Here is a 27839-nt window from a genome sequence, read left to right on the forward strand (position 1 = left end):
GGCCACAAACAGACACGTGGTACGAAACTCCATGAATCAAGAGAGAAAATGCGTCACTGAAGATAGAGCTGCAAATGCGGTGTAACTCCAGTGAACTCTAGTTCAACTTCAGTGAAACTCAAGTCCGTGAGTCACTTCCACGATGGTGTAAATAGCGAGCTGCCAGGCAGGGAAGCGTTCTCACGCTCACGTTAAAGCCTTCCTCACCCCCTCGTCCCTCGAGGGGGAGGTAGTAGAGCCCAGTAGTAGTGTCGGGCAAAATGATTGGTTAAAAACCAGATAAAAAAAAACCATGCCTACATTACTACCTACTGCCATTGCAACAAAGTTCATGATGGAAAAGTACTAACAAGTTAGCACCGATGAAAAGTACGCTACAATATTTAATGGACACACTCACATTCTAATTGTACAAACTTTACAGAAATACCGAGGTGAAAAAAGATAACTTGTATTACTGGCTACCACTAGGTGGCGTTGTGGCCTATGCTCATCCATTATGTGCAGACAAACAAACAAACAAACAAACGGACCTTGATGCAATATCCTCTCCTCGAGCGAGGGTAAAATATATATATATATATATATATATATATATATATATATATATATATATATATATATATATATATATATCAAATAGAATATAAAGACCTCGAGTTAATGTGTGCTGAAAAGAAATGACAGCAAGGAAGCCAAAAAAAAAAACCATGACAAAGTCAACAATTGGAGGAAACAAAACCAGATGTTTGAAAATTACCGAAAATATTCCAACGCAAACAAGGGAAACAAAAGCAAAATGTATCAAGTCCTCCTGAAGAAGATAATCGAGAAATTTTCTTGAAGGGAGTGTATGAAGATCCAAAAGAACACAACAAACAGGCAAAATGGATCTGAAACTTGGAAAGAAAAAAAAGCAACATGTAAGGGAAATGTCCCCAGTGATGATTGATGAAGAAAGGAATGAATAAACAACATGCAAAATTGCCAATTTTTAAAAGCCCTGGACCGAGTGGAATTCCAAACTTCTGGCTAAAGCCACGAGATGCTTTCCATAATCACTACGCTCGAGAATTCAACGAACTTATCCAAAAGGAAAATATAATGGACAAGTAACAAGAACAAAATATTTAATACAAAAAAAGACAAATATTTAATATGAAAATAATTTTTGGCTGGCCCTAAGGCACATGCCTTGTCTGCCTCATGGTTAATCCAGCACTGATCCGGACGTGTATCCTATTGCCGCTTTGTGAAATTTAGATAAGCGGCAACAATCCGGTGAGTCCGTATAATCTGAATGTTATTTCTTTTTTTAAATCGAAACACGTGGTTTTAACTCTTAATGGGTTAACCGAAACGGATGACCATAGCGTCCCAATCACGACAATTTATAGCAGAAACATGACGTCAATAAGATGGACACATGATGTCAATTCCGCGGAAGAGTACATATTGCACCCCTAAAAGGTGCGGTTTCATCGATATTCTGGTAATCCCCTTGACTCCCAATGAAGTACTTACTGCCCTTCAAAATTAGTCATTTCGTGGATTTGCGGAAACCCCCGCTACAAAAAGCCGTCTCGACCCAAGCCTACTAGGAACACATAAACAAACCATCCCAGGGCTGATCATGTGGGCCGGCGGTGTCCTAGTTCTGTAAATTAGTGATAACACATTCAAGGAGCCTCTATAAAGAAGGCTTGTGCTTTTGAAAGTATGGAACTCTTTTCGGAATTAGCGTGAAAAGCGCAGTTAAAGGATTAAAACCAGTCAATTCCCACTCACTGCTGTGGATGAAAGGACTAAACATGGATGCTGAGCAGACGCCGCGATGCGGACAATCACTAGCTGCCGATGATCTCTGTAGTGGTGTTATAGAGCTCGGTGGTTGAAACCCAGAAACGTTACACTGGTTGCTATCGTACCACAGCAGCAGCCTTGTTAAATAGCCAGAGAATGCACAATGAACCACATTCTGGAAACTTCACAATAATAATAATAAATTAAAAAGAAAAAGATCAAACAAATAAAACCTTCTCCAAACAACCTTACACGTGGCGTTGTTTATTCCGGTTTATGATTGGAATGGCAAGCCTGGTGTGGCTTGATGGTTAAGGTGGCTGGCTTGAGATCTCAAGGTCTTGAGTTTGAGCCCCTGTCATGCTGTTGAAATAACACCAGGTGGGTTGATTCAGCCTGTCATCCTTCCGAGGTCAGAAAAAGGAGTACCAGCTTACTGGTAATAGGGTCACTGCATTAGCAGCCCAACCGTGCTTCCAGAAAATGATGCAGCCAGCAGCCATGCTGCATACAACGCGAAAACAACATTGTTAAGCCTTTAAGATAAAATCTCATAACTTCCATTTGTTTCTTTTGAGAAAATACAACCAGTCACTTTGCTGACGGGGACAATAAAGGGTGGGGGCGGGGGGGGGGAAAGAGGGAGGGAGAGAGAGTGGAGGAAGGTGTAGGGTGAGATGGGGGAGTGGAGGCAGAGAGGATGAAAAAAGGGGAGCTAGGAAGGGGGAGGGAAGAGCGAGAAAGGGGGGGGGAGGTGGGGAGAGCGACACCTCACCAAACATTGCTATTCACTGCGGGAGGGAGGGTGCATGTGAGTGAGTGAGTGAGTGAGTGAGTGAGTGAGTGAGTGAGTGAGTGAGTGAGTGAGTGAGTGAGTGAGTGAGAGAGAGAGAGAGAGAGAGACAGACAGACAGACAGACAGACACAGACAGACAGACACAGACAGACAGACACAGACAGACAGACAGACACACACAGACAGACAGACACACACAGACAGACAGACAGACACACACAGACAGACAGACACACACAGACAGACAGACACACACACAGACAGACAGACACACACACAGACAGACAGACACACACACAGACAGACAGACACACACAGGTACACACACACAGGTACACACACGCGCACACAGACACGCGCACACAGACACACACACAGACAGACACACACACACAGACAGACAGACACACAGACAGACACACACAGACAGACAGACACACACAGACAGACAGACACACACAGACAGACAGACAGACACACAGACAGACAGACACACACAGACAGACAGACAGACACACAGACAGACAGACACACACAGACAGACAGACAGACACACACAGACAGACAGACACACACAGACAGACAGACAGACACACACAGACAGACACACACACAGACAGACACACACACAGACAGACACACACACAGACAGACACACACACAGACAGACACACACACAGACAGACACACACACAGACAGACACACACACACACAGACAGATAGAGGTGTGGGAGGAGAGTGCTGCATTTTACTTGGAGGGGGGGAGAGCGAGGAGACAGAGTGAGAGAGAAGGGTGGGGGGAGGAGGAAAAAAAAACAAGACAGGTGAGGGGTAGAGGTTGGATTAGCAAAGAGTATGATATGTGATGCTTAATGACTGAACACACACACCCCAAAAAAAAAAAAAACGTGTCAGAACAGCTCTACCACACAATGACACACCAGAGTTGTTAAAGTAATCCACCGGCACATTTGAAAAAAAAAAACTTTGATATTGCAGTTCCAGAAAAATTGTGGGAAAATAAACCAAAAGCAATCACTGAAAACATTCAAGTAATGCTCACGTACGACCTAATGATCCCATCGGGCGTGAACATCGAAAACAAAGCATTGTGACCAGATGTCATACTTGGGTGCAAAAAAAGGAGAAGGCATTGAAAATTGAGGTGCTAATTCCTGTGATTTTGGACTAACGATGCAGAAATCAAGAAAATGACCAAAAACCAAGCATCAAGTGAAAAGATCCTGGAAGCTGAAGAATGTCAAAGTTGTAACAGTGATGATGAAGAACCTCACGGGAATGATGGCGAAGAACCTCACAGAGATATTAAAAAACCATCCCTGGAAATCTTACGAAAACCGAACTACAGTTGAAAGCCGTCCTTGGCTCGGTAACGATCCTGAACAGAGCCCTCGGCACAAAACGTTGAGAACAGAAAATTTCACAGCTTGGTCCATGGATCGTGACTCCTTACCGAAATGAAGGTGGATACTTTGAGCCCACCTTGGGAGGGCTCCATTCCACATTCTGAAACCCGCATATGTAGATACCAATCAATGACACACACACACACACACACACACACACACACACACACACACACACACACACACACACACACACACACACACACACACACACACACACACACACACACACACACACACACACACACACACACACACACACACACACACACACACAGATGTGTGTGCAAAGATGAAGGGGATTTTGACTCTCCTACCCCATTTAATTTTCTGTATGCCCCAGAGAATGCCTCCTTTTCACTCTCCCAACTCTCATCTCCTCTCATCCTTCTTTCCTTTCTTCCCACTTCTCCTGCACGAATCCATTTCTTTCTTTATCTTTCTTATCTTCCTCCTATTCTCCCTTCTCCACTGCATACCTCATAAATACAAAGCCCTTTTGTGCTTGAAGATTCATTGTGTTTTTCGTTGCAGGTCTGCAAGAGCTCTGCATAGTTGTTGTTGGTTCGCGGGCACCAGCAGTGACCACTATTTTCGTTGTGTCTGTGTGTCTCTCTGTCTGTCTGTCTGTGACTCTCTCCAGAGCATAGCAAAGTGATGTTTGATGCGATCTTGATGAAACTTGGACACAAGCTCGATATCATGGTCCAGTTGTGTCTTTTTGTATGAGGGGCGTCCCACGCCCCTTGTGGGCGGAGCCACACCCACTTGAACTTTTTTTCTCTCGATTTTTTTTCTCGCAATTTCATTTCCGAGAAGCTGTGCGTAATGTCCATAAGTACTATATATAAAAAAATCCGATTTGATTTGGTCAATTTTGACGGAAGAGATAGGTTTTTATGGTAGGGCTTCCTCAAAAGCTTCCACTAACTCAATTGTACCTATCGTGGCATTGTTGAATAATTCCCGCGAACCATCGTCGCCTCCCGGCTAGTCGTTGGAGTTCTTCTTCGGAGTCGAATTTTGAAATGTGCACCCATTGGTCGGACAGCTGTCTGACTCCACCCACATTTGTCACTTGACTCCACCCACCATGGCACTGAAACGAAATACTATGGCTGCCATCTTGGTTTTCTGTTGGGCCTAAGACATCAGGCCTGTAGGCCTCTGTTGATTATACGCTGCCCTTTGCATTGCAGGTTTTGATCACAGTGTGGTCATTTCTCACTTGTTTACCCTCAGAAAGTCAAGTCAAAAACTTACTCTCAACTTCTCCCTCGTGATATCATCTCAAAATTCTTAACCCAAGTAATAGCAAATGGAGGATTTCTCGTTGTGACATCATTTTCAAGGTCCAAACTAATATGAAGAACTGGGAAACGCCCCGCCGGTGCTTCACGCTGTCTCTACAATTTGCTAGGAATAATGAGACAAATAAATCACTGGGTGCGTTATTTATATTTGAACATTGCTTTGCAACATAATCTCAATTAACAGATGTAGAGCAGAAAACGAGGTTCAAGGATCAATAATTTCCATTTAGTCAAATGTGACGTTTTGGCGCGAAATGTTCACAGTTGTTTATCAAGTCTTCTATTGCAAATTCGATCTCAGCTACTGCAGAGAAAAATGTAAACCCTTATCTATTTAATGAATATTGAACGTATGTATCAGGTTATGTTTGCTATTATTAGATGGAAAGAAACTCATGTCAAGGAATGAGAACGAGATCGGCAGTGACAGGTGGCACGGCTAGACCCCCAGACAGGAACCCCAGATGGCTCCGCCAGGGGGCGCGACATGGTCTCGGTTCGTGGTACGAACTCAATGTTTTTGACCAGGGATTCACGGCTCGGCTGTCGTTTTTCACCCGCAAATCCAGCACTCGCACATGAAGTGAACACGGCGATGGGCGAAGGAGACCATTAGTCCAGTACTCCATACATCATCGAGAGTAATGTGAGGGACGGTGAGTGCACCTGGCTCCTGAGTATTCGTCACAGTAGTTTTAATTACGGACGATATGAAAAACAAGATGTCGAAACGATCCCCCTGGTTTGTTTGATGTATTCATTGACCAACCTCGACAGGGTCAGAAAGTGGAAGGCTCAGGGAAGGGGATCAGAAGGGTTCCTTGTGTGATCGGGGGAGTGCTTCGAAAGAAAGAGCAAATGATGTTGACCAAGTGATTGGCAGTGAACACGGAAATATTGAGTAAATTTAGTGTAAAAAAAATATGCTTCTTTTATACCTTATGAACGTTTTCAGACAAACACTAATCAGAACTTTACATTGTGGAACTGCCAGGTACGAGTTGGTTTTTTTTTTGGCCAACCGACGCATTCTGCCTGTGCTATCATTTCTCCATAGGAAAACCCAACAGTCAACAACAATACCAAAAACAATAAGAGTTCACAGAACATGTTACACCGCACAGTGATACACAAGGAAACTATCCGCGGCACTCGGTAGAGCGCATACCTCCACCACGATGAATAGTTTACGTTTTGTATCCCACTGATAGGCCAGATCTGCTGACCTGAACCAAAATCAAATCGGCTTGGGCTTGTCATCTAACCAACTCATCCACCAGGTTTTGTCATAACTCGTCCATAACTGTTTGAAATACCGTGTTATATATCGATTTTGGCACCATCCCTCAACGGTGAAGAATCACTTGAAAAATTAAGACGTTCCCATATGCCAGGCCAGATCTTCACCACAATCGAATAGATTCGTCCTTGTCGTACACCCAACCTGTCTGCCAAGTTTCGTCCAAATCCGTCTTCAACCTTTTGAGATATCATACTATACCTAAATATCGTTTTTGGCCCTGTCTCTGTGGTGAAGAATCACTTTAAAAATTCTTATATCAGCATACGGCTCTGGATTGTCACCAAAATCTAACCAATTCCTCCTCATCTCATACCCAACCTCCCCACCAAATCTTCTCTGAATCCGTCCACAACCTTTTGAGATATCCTGCTCACAGACAACAGATAGACAAACAGACAGACGGGGGTGAAAACATAACCTCCATCAACCTTCGGTGGTTGAGGAAACTAGACGCAGGAGGAGGCCATTCAGCCCATCGTGACTGCACCACATCAACACCAGACCAATTTTATCTGTTACAACGACGTAATTTCATTGGGAGAATGAGAGGAGGAATGTAGATGAGAAAATGTGTCATTCCCAGCGATATTCCAAGGGTGTCAAAATAAAAATGGGGGAAATATATCAATTTTAATAATGTAAATTTAAAAAGAAAATACATCGTTTTTTTCATGGGAGGAGGAGGATGGGCAAAGGTGGTACTTGGGTGAGAAACACACAACATCAATCACACACCACCCCTTGAGAAGACCCCCACAGACACAACACTCCACACAGAAGCACCTCCTCTTTACCCATCCATATTCAAGCGACCCAAAAGTCCTGCCAACATCGCAATACCCCTCAATCTCCATAACTTCCAGGTACCGATTAATTCTAATTTAAACGTATCTACTGTTTCTGCTGCGACTACCTTTCCAGGGAGGCCATTCCATGCATTAACTACTCTCTAAGACCTAAGTGAAAGACCCCTGCCTTACTCACATCTTAACTCTCCTCTTCTTTATTCTCAGGCTTTGGCCCCTGGTCCTATCACTGTCTATTGTGATGAAGAATTATTTTTCACTTTTTTGTTGACACCATTCATTGTCGAAACATCTCCATCATATCCACTTGTAACAGCCTCCTTTCTAATGTATAAAGCACCGTTGCCTTCAATCGCTCCTCATTGCTGAGTCTAGCTAGGCCCTGAATCAATGGAGTAACCCTGTGCTGAACCCTCTCTATGGCAGCTTTGTCCTTCCTGAGTTGTGGTGACCAAAACTGCACACAATATTCTCAGTGGCCTCACTAAGTGTTCAAAAAAAAATACTGTACTTCAATTTCAATAAAATAATGATATTAAAAATGGTTCAACAAATCTGTAAGTTTAGTGCTACTGAAGCAGTCTTATACATCACCCTTATGGCCTTATTCACTGGAATAACATGACTGAGCTGCAGTTTACGAGATGGAGGCTTTATTCATCACCATAGAATGCAGTGTTGATCGACCTCAGACTTACACGGCCATATTGGCAGAGTCTTCTTCACCCAAATACTGTCCCTCTTACAGACCACACACTCTCATTATTATAAACACACACACATATATATATATATATATATATATATATATATATATATATATATATATATATATATATATATATATATATATGTATATCATGGTTCTTGGAAGTATTATGAAGGCGTTTGTGTTCTACAGTGTTCAAATATATAATTCAATTTAAATACAGGTTTAAAGAGGTTTAAAGGAGTAGAAATAAATTAATTCCGTGTTTTACCGTCGTTTTTCCCAGAGTATCTTAATTACCCAATCTAACGCATGAATTCTTCATGCCTGTTGTTTGTGTCCATTAAGACATCCTTAAAAACATTAAGTTTCCTGTTTGGAATGATTTTCCATTTTGTTTGACTGCCAGGTAGGCAGAGAGCGTAAAAATATTATCTCGCTCCTCTATGCGCATGTGCAATCAGGACGAATTCAAAGCCAAAGAAGAGTAAAACGAGAAACTTGTCTTCCTATTCATGTTCCGATTAGTGTTCAAAATATAACATTCAAGATAAATAAGTTGTTCATCAATCATAAACCGACAGATGGATGGGTGGACATGAACCAATTGCTTAACCCTGCTTATCGTTTTGCACGTGTGGGGTAATCATACAGATACAATGATAAAACTAGAGGGGGAGCAATCGGGAGAGTGCAAAACCTCCGCTGCCAATACTGCTGGGTCACTCAAGTGAACCTTATATCTTATTCATTAAATATGATGTCAACAGTGCTGACAGTTATAGTTCTTTTCTCCAACATTTTTTTGGGGGGGGGGGGGGGGGGGTTGGAAATCACTTAAAACATGCAGAAATGCAAAAAAAAAAATTTTTTTTCTAACAATTTTTTTTGGGGGGGGGGGGGTTGGAAATCACTTAAAACATGTAGAAATGCAAAAAAAAATTTTCCCCTTTTTTTGGGGTGGGGGGGTAATTTTTTTGGGGGGGGGTTGAAAATTACTTAAAACATGTAGAAATGCAAAAAAAAAAAATTTCCCCCTTTTTTAGGGGGGGGTAACAATTTGTTTTGGGGAGGGGTGGAAATCACTTAAAACATGTAGAAATGCAAAAAAAATTCTCTATTTTTTGGGGGGGGTAACAATTTTTTTGGGGGGGGACCAAGTCCAAAATTTAATGGCATGATCCTTGGACCATACCTAACCCCCACCAAGTTTCGTCGAAATCCGTCGAGGAGTTTTTCCGTAATACTGTTCACAAACAAACAAACAAACAAACAGAAAGGGGTGAAAACAGTAACCTCCATCCATCTTCGAAGATGGCGGAGGTTAAACATTCACTGACACAGATCGATCAGAACTGATTGTCCTGTTGGGCGAGACTAAAAACAAAATCAAACAAATAGAATGCTATACCTCTGTCAGGATGAACAGTTTACGTTTTGTATCCCACTGATAGGCCGAATCTGCATCCGGACCCGAACCAAAATCGAATTGGCTTGCTCACCAAGTTTTGTCATAATCCGTCCATAACTTTTTGAAATATCATGCTATATATCGTTTTTGGGTCCCATTTCTCAATAGTGAAGAAACACTTTGAAAAGAAAAAAAAAAATCAAAAAAAATCTGGTACGTATCTGGATCCGGATCCCCACCAAAATCTAATCAATTCGTCCTCGTCATTCTCCTAACCAGTCCACAAAGTTTCGTCTGAATCCGTTGATAATTTTTTGAGATATGATGCTAAATATAGTTTGTGACACTATCTCTCAATGGTGAAAAATCGCTTAAACAATCCAAGTATCCAGACTTTCACCAAAATCGAATCAATTCATCCTTGTCACACACCCAACCTGTCCACCAAGTTTCGTCCAAATCCGTCCACAACTTTTTGAGATATCCTGTTCACAGACAGAGAGACAGACAGGGGTGAAAACATAACCTCTGTCCACCTTTGGTGGTGGAGGCAACAACTGAGCGGAGAAGAGGAAGAAGACGAGGGCGAAGATGAGCAGGCAGCATAGACTGAAAGGAGAGCTGCCTGACAAATTAGAGATGACATTACTATCAATCAGGAAAAGACCATAACTCTATAGAATCGAAAACAACAAATGGACAAAAATACCAGTAAGGAGGACCAACTGAACACTCACAAGAATGATACCAAAATCATCCCCCCCCCTTGAAAAAAATCAATACTGTTTGCTTTGCAGCGGCACTGCTCATTCAAAAAAAGTATCAGGAACTACAACGTAAGAACAACAAACCATGCCCTACATACAGAGACCAAGTACTACCATGGAAATGGACACTCATGACAAAGAGAGAACAACTGAGAAAGGAAACGAGACAAATACAGCAATTCAGAAGAAGAAACCAGAACCCAAAAGTAATGAAGCAAATTAAAAAAAAAAAAACAATTATAAAATTGAGGACAAAAGCCGAGAGGTGATGGTTGCTGAAACAAAACTAAAAATAGAAATGATAGCAAGGATGATTAAAAACTACTACCAAGTCAAGAATGGAAGAAAGCAAAACCAGATGTTTGAAAATAAGCCAAAAGGATTCCACCGCAAACTCGGGGAAACAAAAACAAAATGTAACAAATCCCACTGAAAAAGATGAAATTGAAGATTTCTGGAAAGGAATTTTTGAAGACCCAAAATAACAGTAAGGAGGTGCAAAAGATAAAACAACATTTAAGCAAAATGCCCCCATAATTGAGGAAGAAAAAAAATAAAAAATAAAAAAAAACAAATAAAGAAAAATGCCAAACTTTAAAAGCCCTGGCACGGATGGAATTCCAAACTTCTGGCTAAAGCAACGAGCATCTTTCCCATGCAACTACACTTGAGCATGCAACGAATTTACCCAAGAGGAAAATGCAATGGATGAATAGCTCACAGAAGGTAACACCTTCCTCATTCCGAAATCTGAAGAAACCCAACAACCTCACAATTATGGGCCAACAACATATCCACCAACAAAGTACAAACTTCCAACGAGAATCATCACAGAAATTATGTACCAACACTGAACACAACAAGAAGGTATTAAGACAGAACAGAAGGAATGCAAGAGAAGATGCTACGGAACAATAAACCACCTACTACTAAACAAGGCCATACTCGAAAACTGTAAAACGAGAAGAACCAAATTGTCCACAGGCTGGATAGACAACATAAAAGTTTTTGATGGTGTCCCACATTCATGGATGATAAAATGCATGCAGGTGTACACAATCAACTCCAAAATATTCAAAATGATTGACAAAGCAATGGAGCTCTGGAACACCATATCGATATTGCAGCACTCGGAAGGAAAGCTCGAAATACCAGGAGCGAAGATACGTCGCGGAAACAGCCTTTCGCCCTCCTGTTTTGCCTGGCCCTGGACTCGCTGAGCAAAGTCATTAATGACTTTAAGCTCTTCGCAACGAACAACGGAAAATTGGCAGAAAAACTGAAATTAGTGAAGAGAGTGGAAAAGACCCCAATTCTCACGTCCTTTTTCTCAAGATTGTGCAGACTAAGGGGTTCTATGAACTCTCTAGTTTATAACTTGTTTTAGTGATTGCATTAAAGAATGCACAGTGGGTGGTGGTTGTGGTGAGTGCAATGCTTGGTGTGTAAATTGTAGTGATTTCATGATTTGATGATTATGATGGTGTGGTGTTCGTGGTTAGTGAGTGCAGTGTAGATATAGTTGATCTTTATGGTAATGATTTAAAGAAATAAAAAAAAAATCACAGTCATGATGCCGTCCTGCATTCTCACATGAGCACCGACCAGCACACGTATCTTGTGTCGATTAACGAGAGAGATCATGGCCAATGTCTCGGAGCAAAGCCATAAAAGATATACGAGCACAGCGGTAAGTAAATGAAATTGAAATGAAGTGCTGCTGATGACGCGAAAGCTCTGTTTATGGTGGTATCGAACGTGCTATATTTCTGTGTAACCACCAATAGTGGATTTATTGCAGCGATTGCTCTCCTTGCTTCAGTTACGGCATGTAACACTATCCGTTAGGCATCAATATTCAAATGTCTCACGATGTGGTTATATCTGATTCGACCTTACGTCCCAATCTCCTAACAATGTAAGCATCACATTATCCTGGTCTCATCCCACAACAAATCTCACCCTCACCCCTGATGCATTAGCAACTTGCAACCTGGTACCATCATATCGCTATCTCACCAACATGCTCATATCATCCTGAAGCGGTCTCAACCTCACCTTTATATCATATTGATGTACTCTCACTCTGCACCTGATATCACCGTGAGGCGATCTCACAATAACCTGATATCATCTTGGTGCTATCTCATTCTGATATCATCTTAATGCTCTCTCACCCTGCACTTTGATATCATGTCATATTGTTGTCACATCAATGAAGTGGATATCATTATCATCCTGATGATATCTGACCTTTCATCCAATCATTTCATGAAATCCCATTTTAAATACCAATTCCTAGCTTTCTTGGTTCTCGATATTATCCCTTAAGATGATCTCCTGCTCTCGAATAACGTATTAATTACAAAGATAATCCAAGCTCGCATCACATCGCCATCCACTCTCACATATTTCTCACACCCACAGTCAGTACCATTCTTGCTCTTGGCGTGAGCGCTTGCGGAATAGTAATAATTGGAGATGGAGCGTCATTAGTGCAAAGCTGCAGGCTGGGTTCAGGACACACCTGGTGTGAGTGGTGAAGGAGGAGATAGGGGGTGTGGGGGGGTGTAAGGGGACAGCAGACTGGTGACGGAAGGTGGGAAAGAACATACCTGGAGAGGAGAAAAGGAGGGCAGGGGATGTTAAGGAAGTTGAAGATTATATCAAGGTACGGGGTATGCCGATATGGAGGAATAGAGAGGTACTGGTGATTATAGGGTGGGGGAGAGGTAGTGAAATGGAGAGGATCCCAGCCAATTCTGAATGACCATCTGACACCTCCAATTCTCGTGTTTGTTTTAACTTGATCTGTTGTACTCTCATTACGTCCTCTTTGTGGTCAGTTATTATTCATCGTGTGAGCATATTCTGTGCAGTGAGCTTTCCCAGTGTAAAATGCACGTGTGCGTCCCTGTGTTGGCGGAATCCTTGGTGCCGTGCCAGGATCGGGTGTTTACACAGGTGCATGGTTCATGCACTGAACCCCTCGCAAACGTTTCATTCCCACATGCCTTCAGTGCCATTCTCAGGCCTGCTGATAAAATTCCCCTGCATTACACACAAGTCATGTGTTGTTGGTTGTTATCTCCAGATGCGGGTTTCAGAAGGTGGAACGGAGCCCTCCCAGATCTCAAAGTATCTACCTTCTTGTCAGTGCGTGCACATATATATATATATATATATATATATATATATATATATATATATATATATATATATATATATATATATATATATATATATATATATATATAACACACACACTAGTAAATGGCAGTGTGTGTGTGTCCTCCATATCTCCAAAACCATGAAACCGAGCAGCCTGAAACTTTGCATGCATATGAAGAAAACTCTAAGGAAGTACAAGAGTGAAAATTGGGTGTTTGGGCGAATTAAAACACCCCTTTTGAAGATAATTAACGGCCTTATTTAATTAAATCCTTTAACAGGCGCCTCTTCGGCCACCTCACTTTGGCTTGCTCAGCCTCAACCATGCCTTGAATTTGGAACAGGCCGAAAATATTTCTTAACGATAAAGTTTTTTTTTCTTCACTTTCCTCACTCATATTATCGAATGCCTGTTCATCATCGCTCCAAATCACTGTATACATCACTTCTGTAAGCGCTATAGGTTTCAATTAAGGAGCTTGGAGTGATTTCTTGCATTATATGATACGATTTTCCATGATCTACTCTTACAGACTAATTAAAGTATATCAGCGAAATATGATTTCGGCTTTGAGGATTGGATATTGTCTGGATTAAATAAGTGTCGAAACCTGTTGTGAAATCTGACAATTTAAAGAAATAATGAGTCTTATAAAGAGATATACCCATTTACGTTAAGCAAGTAAGGCGATGTTCCCTCCTTCGTTATATGCACACAAGAAAATGTGAGATTTCCAAAATTAAACTTGTCTTTTTCTACTGTTTGGAGAATTATATTGAGTGAACAATTTTTTTTAGAAACGTGCCAAAATTAACCAGCTTCATTGAACTATATGATTCATTGCATTCACTGCAGTACCTCACAACCTGTCCCATAGAGAGATGACTTATCCATTGCATCTGCCAGATCTGTGTATTTTGAGAGGTTTCACGAGGTGCTCTGCAAGCAATCAAAGCAAATCTGGTGAAAAACAGACATTTTAAAATGATGTACTACGAACGATGTACCATGTGACGCGTGCACAGAGGAGCAGACAACATGGCAGATTATCTGCCATGAGTATTTCATAAGCAATTGAACTTTGCGATGTCTCCAGGATTGTTCAACATGAAGCAGCAACTCTTTCGTGGATCAAGTCATTATTTGAACGAATTCATTTTATTTCGTTAACTGGAGTGTGCGCGGTAAAGACCGGCTTTAAAGTAAAAGGGATCCCATATGGTATGCAGCCACAGCCTGGCCAGCCGTTCCTTGTCAACCATTTAACTGGAGTGCTTGCTTAAGAGCTTAAGCTACTTGCAAGCGACTTATCTTCATTCTGAGCAAATCATTAATTCACTGCGGACGCTTTTCTTGCACCACATCATTCAGAGCAAGCGGCTCGCGCTCCCTCAACCTGAGCGAGCGGCTCGCGCTCCCTCAACCGAAGTGAGGAAAACTCCCACCTAGACATGTCTGGAGGAAAACTCCCATCCAGAGGCAAACTCCCGTCTGGACACGTCAGGAGACAAACTCCTGCCTGGACATAAATATCGCCTGGACGTGTCTGTAGCCAAGCTGTCCAGAGACAAACTCCTATCCGAACACGTCTGGAGACAAACTCCCATCCGGATACGTCCAGAGACAAACCGCCATCCGGACATGTCCAGAGAAAAACTCTCATCCAGACACGTCCGGAGACAAACTCCCATCTGGACAAGTCCGCAGATAAACTCCCGGCCAGACATAAACACCGCCCAGGTGCGTCTGGAGACAAACACCGCCCGGACCCGTCTTGAGACAATCAGTGCCCAGACATAAACACCGCCCGGACACATTCGGAGACAAACACTGCCCGGACTCATCTGGAGCCAAGAGTCCAGGGACAATTTCCCACCTGGACCATCCGGAGATGAACTCCCATTCGGAAATAACCTCTGCCCGGACACGTCTGGAGATAAATACCATCCGGACACGTCCGGAGATAAATACCATCCAGACACATCCGGAGATAAATACCATCCGGACCCGTCCGGAGAGAAATACCATCCGGACGCACCCGGAGACAAATCCTGCCTGGACACGTCTGGAGATAAACCCTACCCAGACATGTCAGGAAATAAAGCCCACCCGGACACGTCTGTAGATTATTTCCCCCCCACGGACACATCCGGAGATAAACTCCGCTCGGACATGTCCGGAGATAAACCATGCCTGGAAACGTCCGGAGATAAATACCATCCAGCCATGTCCGAAGAGAAATACCATCGGGATATGTCCGGAGAGAAATACCATCAGGACATGTCCGGAAATAAATACAATCTGGACATGTCCGTAGATAAATACCATCCGGACATGTCAGTAGACAAATCCCAATCAAATACGTACAAAGATAAACCCCACCCAGATACGTCCGGAGATAAACCCCGCCCGGACAAGTCCAGAGAGGCAAGTTGGAGTCAGTGTGATTACCGACTACAGTACGTACTGTCGTGTTCAGGCCGATTAACACCAACATGGATGGATAGCAGAACGGTTTCAACTCGGAGGAAAACAGCCAAGATTCTCAGCAATTATGGCGCATGCAGGAAGGAGCAGTGATGGTGCTTTACCAGAACAGAAACACAGGGGTTTATCTTCGAACCCACAACGAACAAACACAAGGAAATTCAACGCTAATAATTTAATAAACATAAATCAAGGGTGATAATGAGAATAAATCAAAGTGTAAGGAAATGAAAAATGAGGTAAATTAAATCCTAATTTGTTCGTCTCCACTCAGTCAAAAATACAGACAAGGGGAAAGATAACAATAAAAGAAATTCCTCCCTATATGCCGGCACTCAGCTTCGTGTCCAGAGATGTTATTTTGGAGCCTGGTGTTGTCGAATTCCCATCCAGTGCGCTGGATGTCCGGACACATCTTATATATAATTAACTTTAATCATACACCACTTTATATGCTAATATATCAAGTGATAAACACTTTACCTGGTTGGCATGTCAATTGCCACATCACATTCCCACATTAGAAGTGATAGGCATGTTATAAGCTCAGGTGGCCTGAAGAGGTGAAAACTTGCAAGCAGGTAAGGGGTGGAGGGTCAATATTTTTGCAGGCCACTGTATATAATTGTTTAAAATCACATTACAAATGCACCCCGTGGTGGCCACGTGCTGAGCCACCGTGCGGGAAAACGCACCAAAAATGGCGCCAAGTCACTCGTTGCAGCCATGTACGTGAGGTAAAAGTGTGTGGCGGTCTTCAACGCCAGCAGCCCACAAACCGTGTATGGTTTCTTTTCGCAATCACAATGTAGTGCAAAACGGCTCCCTCTAAGTTCCAGGTCCAAAAGCAAGGGGAGGGGCTCCAGAGAGACCGCCAGAATTGGGCAGCTTTCTCATCATGCCGAGAAGAGATAAGAGTCTGACACTTTTGCTTCCAACTGCCCTCCTTGTCTCTCTGGAACCTTTTTTTCTTTGATATCACCCCCTCCCCCGGGAACAATCATCAGCCTCGCGGGCATGGCCCGCCGGTTACGTTTCCTGACAGGCGGGGTTTTGCTTGCGGGGTATTATTGTTGTTGAAACTGTGGTTCTTTTACGGCCGGCTTTGTAAATGTAAAAAAACGTAGGAAAAGGTCACAGGGGGCAACCACATACTGGGAGAAACTACCCTTATACCCTACCTAGTAAACGCAATACCACCCCCCCCCCCCCGTGTGGTGACACATAACAAGCTTAAGCTCACAGTTTTCCTGACTTAAATTACATTGAGATGTCTCCTACTCGTTCACGGAGCATGCTATACGATACAACACTACATTTACCATGGAATTCCTGTATCTACCCCAAGAAACGTAACCGTAACCACGCTGTCCAGAGACAAACTCCCGTCCGGAGGATGGTGGAGCACGAACCACTCACTCAGGATGACGGAGCATGCACCACTCGCCCAGGATGACGGAGCATGCACCACTCACTCAGGATGATGGCGCATGCACCACTCGCTCAGGATGATGGCGCACGCACCACTCGCTCAGGATGACGGCGCACGCACCACTCGCTCAGGATGACGGAGCACGCAGCACGCAGCACTCGCTCAGGGTGACGGGGCATGCACCACTCGCTCAGGATGACGGAGCATGCAGCACTTGTTCTGAATGATGTGGTGCGACAAAAGCATCCGCAGTGAGTGAACGATTCGCTCAAAATGACGTAGCATGGTACCGCTATCAACTATAGGTCACTCAGCAAGTGGCTTAAGCACTTAAGCAAGCACTTCAATTCAATGGTTGATAAGGAACGGCAAGCCAGGCTGTGGCTGCATACCATATAGGATCCCTTTACCTTTAAATCCGGTCTTTACCGAGCATGCAGCAGTGAATGAAATAAAATGAATTCGTTCAAATAATGACTTTATTCACAAAAGAGTTGCTGTTTAATGTAGAACAACCCGAGAGATATCACAAAGTTAAAACGCCCGTGAAATAAACATTGCAGATAATCTGCCATGTTGCCTGCTCGTCTGTGCTCGCATCACGTGGTACATAGTTTGTGGTCCGCGCAAACGTTATAACTTTATTTTAAAACATCCATTTATGGATAAGCAGTCCCTCTGGGGGACAGGGCACAAGGTCCAGCAGTGAATGCATTAAATCATACAGCTCAATGAAGCTGGTTAATTTTGGCACGTTTCTAAAAAAATTTTGTTCACTCAATACAATTATCCAAACAATATAAAAAGATGAGTTTAATGCTTTTGAAATTTCACATTTTCTTGTGTATGTATGGAGGAGGGAGGGAACATAGTCTTGCTTGTTTAAAGTAAATAGGTGTATCGGATTAGTTATAAGACTCGTTATTTCTTTAAATTATCAGATTTCACAACAGATTTCGACACTTATTTAGTCCGGACAATATCCGATCCTCAAAACCGAAATAATATTTCGATAATACACTTTAATTAGTCCGTGAGAGTAGATTGTGGAAAATTGTATCATACAATGCAAGAAATCGCTCCAAGCTCTTAATTTGAAAGCTGCAGTACTTACAAAAGTGATGTTCACAATGATTTGTAGCTATGATGAACAGGCATTCGATAATACGAGTGAGTAAAGTGGAAAAAACAACAACTTTATCGTTCAGAAATCGTTGCGGCCTGTTCCAAGTCAAGTCATGGTTGAGTAGGCCAAAAAACATGGCGGCTTCAGACCCCAGCGAGGTTACCAAGGAAATGCCCAAAGACCCCAAAGAGCGAGGTGGAGGTGCCTGTTAAAGGATATAACTAGCCGGGAGGCGACGATGGTTCACGGGAATTTTTGAACAATGCCACGATAGGTACAATTGAGTTAGTGGAAGCTTTTGAGGAAGCCCTACTGTAAAAACCTATCTGTTCCGTCAAAATTGACCAAATCAAATCGGATTTTTTTATATTTTGTACTTATGGACATTACGCACAGCTTCTAGGAAATGAAATTGTGTGAAAAAAAAAAATCTAGAAAAAATAAATAAATAATATGGAATAGGCAAAGCCGAGAAGCGAACGTAGAATTCTTAAATTCGCTTCTGACTTTACCTGTAAGGGACATTTTCACAAAAGCGGGTCAGGTAACGGTAAAGAGCAAACTCAAAAATCAACTTTCTTTGATATTCTCGAAATAGTGCTTGAACCCCTTATAAGGCCGAGAAAAATGTTCAAATGATGTCAGCAACGCAGGATCACCAAAAGGCCTCTGCACTGACTGGGCAATATATGCTCGATAAAAATTATCGGACAGTCTTTACCGTTACCTGACCCGCTTTTGTGAAAATGTCCCATAACTTGTTGACAACTGTATACGCAATTTCCGGTTACTTCGGCCTGGATTCGGGATCAGCGGATGATCATTTAATCACGATTAAAAATTAATTTTTGGTGATGCAAGAGATATCTTTATTAAAATCAGTGGAGGAAATATACACCATGTCTGATATTATTTGGGTCTTTCATGTCTCCGACGATGCCTTTATCTGCCGGCATGCATCATTCCCCATGACAAAAACCGGAAACAAAAAAAAAAAAAACCCAGAAACAAAACAAAAACGGAAGCAAAAGGTTCATAGCCAATGACACGGATTCACAATTGCCAGGATATTGTGTTGATTTTGTTGTTTCCTATTCTCTCATGTGCACGCGTTAAGTAATATTCACAAGATAGAAATAAAACCCAATCGTGTTTATACACCGCACAGCGTTTAACAACAATCGGAAGCAAAAGGTCATAGCAAACGACACGGATTCCAAATAGCCAGGGGTATTGTGTTGTTGTTGTTTCCTATTCTCTCATGTGCACGCGTTAAGTATGAAGCTCACTGCGTTCGCTAAAAAGTTCAAGTCGGCGTGGCTCCACCCACAAGGGGCGTGGGACGCCCCTCATACAAAAAGATACAACTAGATCATGATATCTCGCTTGTGTCCAAGTTTCATCAAGATCGCATCAAACGTCACGGAGCTATGCTCTGGAGAGAGAGGGAGAGGGAGAGGGAGAGAGAGAGAGAGAGGGAGAGGGAGAGAGAGAGAGAGAGGGAGAGGGAGAGAGAGAGAGAGAGAGAGAGAGAGAGAGAGAGAGAGAGAGAGAGAGAGAGAGAGAGAGAGAGAGAGAGAGAGAGAGAGAGAGAGAGAGAGAGAGAGAGAGAGAGAGAGAGAGAGAGAGAGAGAGAGAGAGAGAGAGAGAGAGAGAGAGAGAGAGAGAGAGAGAGAGAGAGAGAGAGAGAGAGAGAGAGAGAGAGAGAGAGAGAGAGAGAGAGAGAGAGAGAGAGAGAGAGAGAGAGAGAGAGAGAGAGACAGACAAGCCGGTAGGCGACATGGGTGGTCGCTATATAATTGCATACTAGTCATACAGTTTTTGACGGATCGGGTTGAAAATTTTTGACAAAGAGGTTGATTATAGTGCGCATAAAAGCGCGGAAGCAGATTTTTGATTTTCAAAAAAAAATATATATATAAATATTTTTAGGATTTTTTCAAAAATTTCAAAGTCCCTTTGTTAGGCAACGGTGGCGTCCGTAGCAACGATGCTCAAAAGCATACAACTAGATCCTGGTATGAACCTACAAATCAAGTTTCATTAAAATTGGCTGACTTCTCTGGCCTCCAGAACTGTCCATTACATACAAACATACAGACAGACGGAAAAACTGAGAATAAGGGTAGTCTCGCGACCACCCAACAAACATACAAACATACAGACGGACGGAAAAACTGAGAATAAGGGTAGTCTCACGACCCCCCAACAGACACACACACACACACACACACACACACACACACACACACACACACACACACACACACACACACACACACACACACACACACACACACACACACACACACACACACACACACACTAAAAGTTATCTATACATATTACTTCACATGAACAACTTCAATCATACACCACTTTATATGCCAATACATTAAGTAATAAACACCTTACCTGGTTGGCATGTCCATTACATCACATTCTCACATGTTATAGACATGTTATCAACTCAGGCGGCCTAAAAATGAGAAACTTGCGAGGGGGGGGGGGGTTAGGGTTGGGTGAATATTTTTTTCAGGCCACTGTGTATAACCGTTTAAAGTCACATTAAAAAATGCTCCTTTTACTGTTGAAAGATTACATTTCAAAATCTTCCAAAGATATATCGATAACCCCCTTCGAGTTGACTCAGCAAAACGCAGGCAATGGAACCTGCTCGAGATAATTAAAATCCTGCACGTGATTTGAAATTCCAAACGGACGTTCCCCCTTCTTATTTCGCCATCTTCGGCTTTGCACGTCGATCGCATCCTTGTTTTATGTCCACCGAAACGAGCTCGAGTCCCATCCGAAACACCACACAACGAGCGGAGAACGAGCCCCCGCTTCGAGCTGCCGTTCTCCTTCCCAAACAAATGACGTCATCACTCCGGCAGCGAATCGCGCACCGGATAACCCGTGCTCGCCCCTCCCTCTGTACGAGCTGCGATGTGACTCCGCCCACTAACAAACTTCCCATCTCCAGGCGGCAACAAAATGACTCCCAGCACCGAGCCCCGTCCACGCGATCAGCGAGACGCAACGCGAGGCATTTTGACCTCATCTCAGCGCACTTTAGTACTTTTCTCCCGCCATTTTTACCTCACAATGCTCTCCAGTGAAGCCGTATAAACGGCAATTATCTTCTTCTTCTTCTTCTTCTTCTTTCATCGACATCGATAAACGTCGCACACAAGTCAACAGCTCGTAAATGCGCGCGCTAATATTGTTTATAAATACAACTTCGCGTATCTCCGAATATATGAATAAATTTGCATACACTTAAGAAAAGATTAACAATGAATTATTAATCGAGCTTTAGGGATAACAAAACGAAAAAAAAAAAAGTGTGGAAGGGAATAACGACAGGCGTGGCTAAGCCTTGTCAATCAACGGGCGATGGGCGGAGCCAACACCCAAACAGGGATTCTTATTGGTCAACGCCGAGCGACTAGGGGGCCGGCCGAGCACTCCGGGTCAAGTTTGCGGTGTCGGGAGCGGGGATCGGCAGGCGCTTCGTCGCGCTCATCGTCCGCGATTCTTCGATCCTGGTGGCGCTGTCCGTGACGCTCTCCCTTCTCGGGTTCCATCATCTGCACCGGCGCTTGAACACTCACGGAAATAGGCTTAACCCCCGAGCCCCGCCCCCCACCACCTCGCCCCATTCCCGGCCAGTGATCCCGACCCCTCGTTCCACACCACCACCACCACCACCACCACCACTACCGGACTTGCTACGCCAGCAGCAGAATCCTCTTTCATTCGCTTCATTCTTTTTTCCCCTCTCGATCCCAAGGCCGATGAAGGCTGCTCTGCTCCCGTTTCCTCACATCCTTCTGTGTGTCCATTGAGCTGTCTGTGTCTGTGTGCGCTCCGTTCTTCCCTCCCTCCACCCCTCCTACCCCTTCCCCCCACCCCCACCCCTCCTCACCGCCTGTGCATGATGGACGACCAGGGCCGTCTCATGTCGTCCCTCGCCATCGGCATGAGTGGCATGGCCGCCGTTGGCCTCTCGCACCAGCACCTGTCCGTTCCGTCCGTGGACGGGGTGGACGGCCCGGGATCCGGGGGGCCTCAGGGCGGGAAACAAGACATCGGGGACATCCTGCAGCAGATCATGACCATCACTGACCAGAGTCTTGACGAGGCTCAGGCCAGGTGAGTCTCGTGTCCGAGTCTTGTCTTTGTTTGTGTCTCTCACGGCCTCCCGTGGCCGCATTGTCTCGGTACATCATGTCATCTTTGTCTCTCCGCTTCCTGTCCTGACGATGTGGATAAATCTTTCTTCACTATTAACGGCTGTCCCTCGACATTGCTGTACGTGTCGTGTCTTTGTCCGTCCCTTACTCTGTATGGTACGCGTCGAAGGACGGCCAAGGGTTCTGTGAGTGTACAGTGCACACTGTACGCGAGCTCGCGTGTCGATCACGGCACACGTCCGTACGTACCGAACCGTCGTCGTCCATCTGTGGTGGACGTACAACCCGTCTATATCTATAAATATATAAATATATATCGACTCGGTGTTTAACACCTGGGTCTGAAGGCGGTGCCGGAGAGTGCGTCGCCATGTACACGTCCAAGTGGTCTGTCTGTACGTGTACGATGTCCGAGGATTACCACGACGACAGACGGACGTGTGAGGAGATCGCTGCTGTGATCGTTGAAGAGAAACTCCGCGTGCATTGATTTCCCGCCTTTATTTCCATAGTTCGACCGACGCGGTCTCGGTGACGCCGACGGAGTTTCGCTGGTCCACGTCCACGGGGTTTCGCTGGTCCACGTCCACGGAGTTTCGCTGGTCCACGTCCACGGAGTTTCGCTGGTCCACGTCCACGGGGTTTCGCTGGTCCACGTCCACGGGGTTTCGCTGGTCCACGTCCACGGGGTTTCGCTGGTCCACGTCCACGGGGTTTCGCTGGTCCACGTCCGCGGGGTTTCGCTGGTCCACGTCCACGGGGTTTCGCTGGTCCACGTCCACGGGGTTTCGCTGGTCCACGTCCACGGGGTTTCGCTGGTCCACGTCCACGGGGTTTCGCTGGTCCACGTCCGCGGGGTTTCGCTGGTCCACGTCCACGGGGTTTCGCTGGTCCACGTCCACGGGGTTTCGCTGGTCCACGTCCACGGGGTTTCGCTGGTCCACGTCCACGGGGTTTCGCTGGTCCACGTCCGCGGGGTTTCGCTGGTCCACGTCCGCGGGGTTTCGCTGGTCCACATCCGCGGGGTTTCGCTGGTCCACGTCCGCGGGGTTTCGCTGGTCCACGTCCGCGGGGTTTCGCTGGTCCACGTCCGCGGGGTTTCGCTGGTCCACATCCGCGGGGTTTCGCTGGTCCACGTCCGCGGGGTTTCGCTGGTCCACGTCCGCGGGGTTTCGCTGGTCCACGTCCGCGGGGTTTCGCTGGTCCACGTCCGCGGGGTTTCGCTGGTCCACGTCCGCGGGGTTTCGCTGGTCCACGTCCGCGGGGTTTCGCTGGTCCACGTCCGCGGGGTTTCGGTGGTCCACGTCCGCGGGGTTTCGGTGGTCCACGTCCGCGGGGTTTCGCTGGTCCACGTCCACGGGGTTTCGCTGGTCCACGTCCACGGGGTTTCGCTGGTCCACGTCCACCGGGTTTCGCTGGTCCACGTCCGCGGGGTTTCGCTGGTCCACATCCGCGGGGTTTCGCTGGTCCACGTCCGCGGGGTTTCGCTTCGTTCTGGAGCCAATCTTTCAGTTTCGCACTCTGTTCAAATTTCGAGGGCAATCTCCGGTTCGTCCGTGGAAGGTATGCAGCCGAGTCTCCATGTGTCAAGGTAGTTAGAGGCCATGTCCATGGCCTCTCCCATTCATCTATCCGCAACCGATGTGCGAATCCCGCGACTCAGGTTTTATCCCACAGCAAACAGATCGTGGAGTATATCATAACCATATTGGCTCGGCACGGACTAAATGGTGACTCAATTGGAGTTCCGTGAGGTGTCCATGGAGTCAATGCTCTTTCCGTGAGGTGTCGTGCTTAGTCCGAAAGAGCTCGACAAGGCGTCTGTGCTTGGTCCGTAAGAGCTCGACAAGGCATCTGTGCTTGGTCCGTAAGAGCTCGACAAGGCATCTGTGCTTGGTCCGTAAGAGCTCGACAAGGCATCTGTGCTTGGTCCGTAAGAGCTCGACAAGGCGTCCGTGCTTAATCCGTAAGAGCTCGACAAGGTGTCCGTGCTTGGTCAGTAAGAGCTCGACAAGGTGTCTGTGCTTGGTCAGTAAGAGCTCGACAAGGCGTCCGTGCTTAGTCAGTAAGAGCTCGACAAGGCGTCCGTGCTTAATCCATAAGAGCTCGACAAGGCGTCCGTGCTTAATCCGTAAGAGCTCGACAAGGCGTCCGTAAGAGCACGGCGAGGCGGCCGTAAGAGCTCGGCGTGGCTTCCGTGCCTGGTCCGTAAGAGCTCGACGAGATGTCCATGCTTGATCCGCAAAAGCTCGGCGAGGCGTCCGTGCCTGGTCTAAAGAGCTCGGCGAGGCGTCCGTGCCTGGTCCGTAAGAGTTTGGCGTGGGGTCCGTGCCTGGTCCGTAAGAGCTCTGCGAGGTGTCTGTGCCAGGTCCGTAAGCGCTCGGCGAGGCATCCATATCTGGTCCGTAAGAGTTCGGCGAGGCGTCCGTGCCAGGTCCGTAAGAGCTCGGCGAGGCGTCCGTGCCAGGTCCGTAAGAGCTCGGCGAGGCGTCCGTGCCAGGTCCGTAAGAGCAAGGCGAGGCGCCCGTGCCAGGTCCGTAAGAGCTAGGCGAGGCGTCCGTGCCAGGTCCGTATGAGCAAGGCGAGGCGCCCGTGCCAGGTCCGTAAGAGCTAGGCGAGGAGCCCGTGCCAGGTCCGTAAGAGCTAGGCGAGGAGCCCGTGCCAGGTCCGTAAGAGCTCGGCGAGGCGTCCGTGCCTGATGCGTAAGAGTTCAGAGAGGGGTCCATGGCAGGTCCGTAAGAGCTCGGCGAGGCGTCCGTGCCTGGTCCGTAAGAGCTCTGCGAGGCGTCCGTGCCTGGTCCGTAAGAGCTCAGCGAGGCGTCCGTAAGAGCTCAGCGAGGCGTCCGTGCCTGGTCCGTAAGAGCTCGGCGAGGCGTCTGTGCCTGGTCCGCAAGAGCTGGGCGAGGCGTCCGTGCCTGGTCCGCAAAAGCTCGGCTAGGCGTCCGTGCCTGGTTCGTAAAAGCTCGGCGAGGCGTCCGTGCCTGGTCCGTAAAAGCTCGGCGAGGCGTCCGTGCCTGGTCCGTAGGAGCTCGGTGAGGCGTCCGTGCCTGGTCCGCAAAAGCTCGGCTAGGAGTCCGTGCCTGGTCCGTAAAAGCTCGGCGAGGCGTCCGTGCCTGGTCCGTAAAAGCTCGGCGAGGCGTCCGTGCCTGGTCCGTAAGAGCTCGGCGAGGCGTCCGTGCCTGGTCCGTAAGAGCTCGGTGAGGCGTCCGTGCCTGGTCCGTAAAAGCTCGGCGAGGCGTCCGTGCCTGGTCCGTAAGAGCTCGGCGAGGCGTCTGTGCCTGGTCCGTAAGAGCTCGGTGAGGCGTCCGTGCCTGGTCCGTAAGAGCTCGGCGAGGCGTCCGTGCCTGGTCCGTAAGAGCTCGGTGAGGCGTCCGTGCCTGGTCCGTAAGAGCTCGGCGAGGCGTCCGTGCCTGGTCCGTAAGAGCTCGGCGAGGCGTCCGTGCCTGGTCCGTAAGAGCTCGGTGAGGCGTCCGTGCCTGGTCCGTAAGAGCTCGGTGAGGCGTCCGTGCCTGGTCCGTAAGAGCTCGGCGAGGCGTCCGTGCCTGGTCCGTAAGAGCTCGGCGAGGCGTCCGTGCCTGGTCCGTAAGAGCTCGGTGAGGCGTCCGTGCCTGGTCCGTAAAAGCTCGGCGAGGCGTCCGTGCCTGGTCCGTAAGAGCTCGGCGAGGCGTCTGTGCCTGGTCCGTAAGAGCTCGGTGAGGCGTCCGTGCCTGGTCCGTAAGAGCTCGGCGAGGCGTCCGTGCCTGGTCCGTAAGAGCTCGGTGAGGCGTCCGTGCCTGGTCCGTAAGAGCTCGGCGAGGCGTCCGTGCCTGGTCCGTAAGAGCTCGGCGAGGCGTCCGTGCCTGGTCCGTAAGAGCTCGGTGAGGCGTCCGTGCCTGGTCCGTAAGAGCTCGGTGAGGCGTCCGTGCCTGGTCCGTAAGAGCTCGGCGAGGCGTCCGTGCCTGGTCCGTAAGAGCTCGGCGAGGCGTCCGTGCCTGGTCCGTAAGAGCTCGGTGAGGCGTCCGTGCCTGGTCCGTAAGAGCTCGGTGAGGCGTCCCTGCTTTTCCTGCAAGCCATATCCGTGCATATTCTGAGAGCTTCGTGAATTGTGCATGCTGTTTTTGTTAGGTGTGCGTGCTTCGTTTGCCAGAGCTCCGTGAAGTCTCCGTTCTCTTTCACTGAGGTGTTCGTGCTTTTCCTGGAAGCCATAATCCGTGCTGCGTCCGTCAGTGAAGTGTTTCTGGTCTTTCAGTGAGGTGTTCGTGCTTTTTCCGTAAGCTGCATCTGTACTTTTTTGTAAGCCGTATCCGTGCTTATTCCATTAGTGCTTTGTGAAATGTCCATGCTCTTTCTATGAGGTGTCCATCCTTCTTCCATTTAAGCTCCGTTAGAACTCGATCATGTGTCCATGTTCATGCATTGGTTTGATGTGAGCAACCTTACAAGGAACTTCAGTGCAGGAGGAGACTATGAGGCCCATCAAGTCTGTGTAGTGGTTGCCAACTAGTGGTTCTTTGTGCTGTATCCTAAAAAAAATAAAAAATGTTGAGCCTGAGCACCATGCAAGGAAGCAGCACGTACCATTTTAAAAGTCTTTGGCATGACCGCAGGAGAGCAGGGTTGGAACCGCCAACCTCCCAGACTTGGAGCGGACGATCTAACCATTATATAATGTGTCTGCGCTTCGTCCGTTAGAGGACCCTAAGGTGTCCGTTCTTTGTCCGTTGGAGCTCCATGATGTGTCCTTCATCTGTTCATCCGTTGAAGCTTTGTGAGGTGTCTGTGCTCGGTGCATTAGATTGTGCGGTCCATGCCCAGTGTCCATTTGTCACAAAGCTTCATGTTGCCCCAATCGTCGGCACCTGGGTTCATCCTTTAATTTGCTGTGCATTTATGCGATGTCGGATTGAGTGTGGTACTTCCAATGTAATCGGTCACCTTTACTGTTTGATTACCTTCCAGAAAGCACGCGCTCAATTGCCATCGGATGAAACCTGCCCTGTTCAGCGTTCTCTGCGAGATTAAGGAGAAAACAGGTGAGTGGGTACGGGTGCGCCTGTTGGGTACACGGCTCTGTCCGCCCATTTGTTTGGACCACCGTGTGGTTGCTC

General features: G+C 46.4%; 1 protein-coding gene and 1 long non-coding RNA gene across 6 annotated transcripts in view; one reads left to right on the forward strand and one right to left on the reverse strand.

Moving 5' to 3' along the window:
• Positions 1 to 660: 660 nt before the first annotated feature.
• LOC147026659 (uncharacterized) lies at positions 661 to 22619 on the reverse strand. Its single transcript, XR_015058453.1, has 3 exons — positions 22485 to 22619; positions 17415 to 17646; positions 661 to 2307 (listed from the first exon to the last, which is right to left on the reverse strand). It is a non-coding gene; the product is annotated as an uncharacterized LOC147026659 (long non-coding RNA).
• LOC147026660 (pre-B-cell leukemia transcription factor 1-like) overlaps positions 22022 to 27839 on the forward strand; it is a 261795-nt gene continuing 255977 nt past the window's right edge. For 2 of the 5 annotated variants that reach the window (XM_085882340.1, XM_085882341.1), the window contains exons 1-2: positions 22024 to 22711; positions 27691 to 27764. In XM_085882340.1, the coding sequence (XP_085738466.1) occupies positions 22494 to 22711; positions 27691 to 27764 (292 nt within the window). In that variant the 5' untranslated portion in view covers positions 22024 to 22493. Of the gene's footprint in view, positions 22712 to 27690; positions 27765 to 27839 lie in introns of all 5 variants that reach the window. The other 3 variants (XM_085882339.1, XM_085882337.1, XM_085882338.1) reach the window with 3 other exon arrangements.

Source organism: Eptatretus burgeri, chromosome 5, assembly GCF_056783735.1.
Source record: "Eptatretus burgeri isolate ZD-2024b chromosome 5, Ebu_testis_v1, whole genome shotgun sequence".
Lineage (NCBI taxonomy): Eukaryota > Metazoa > Chordata > Myxini > Myxiniformes > Myxinidae > Eptatretus > Eptatretus burgeri.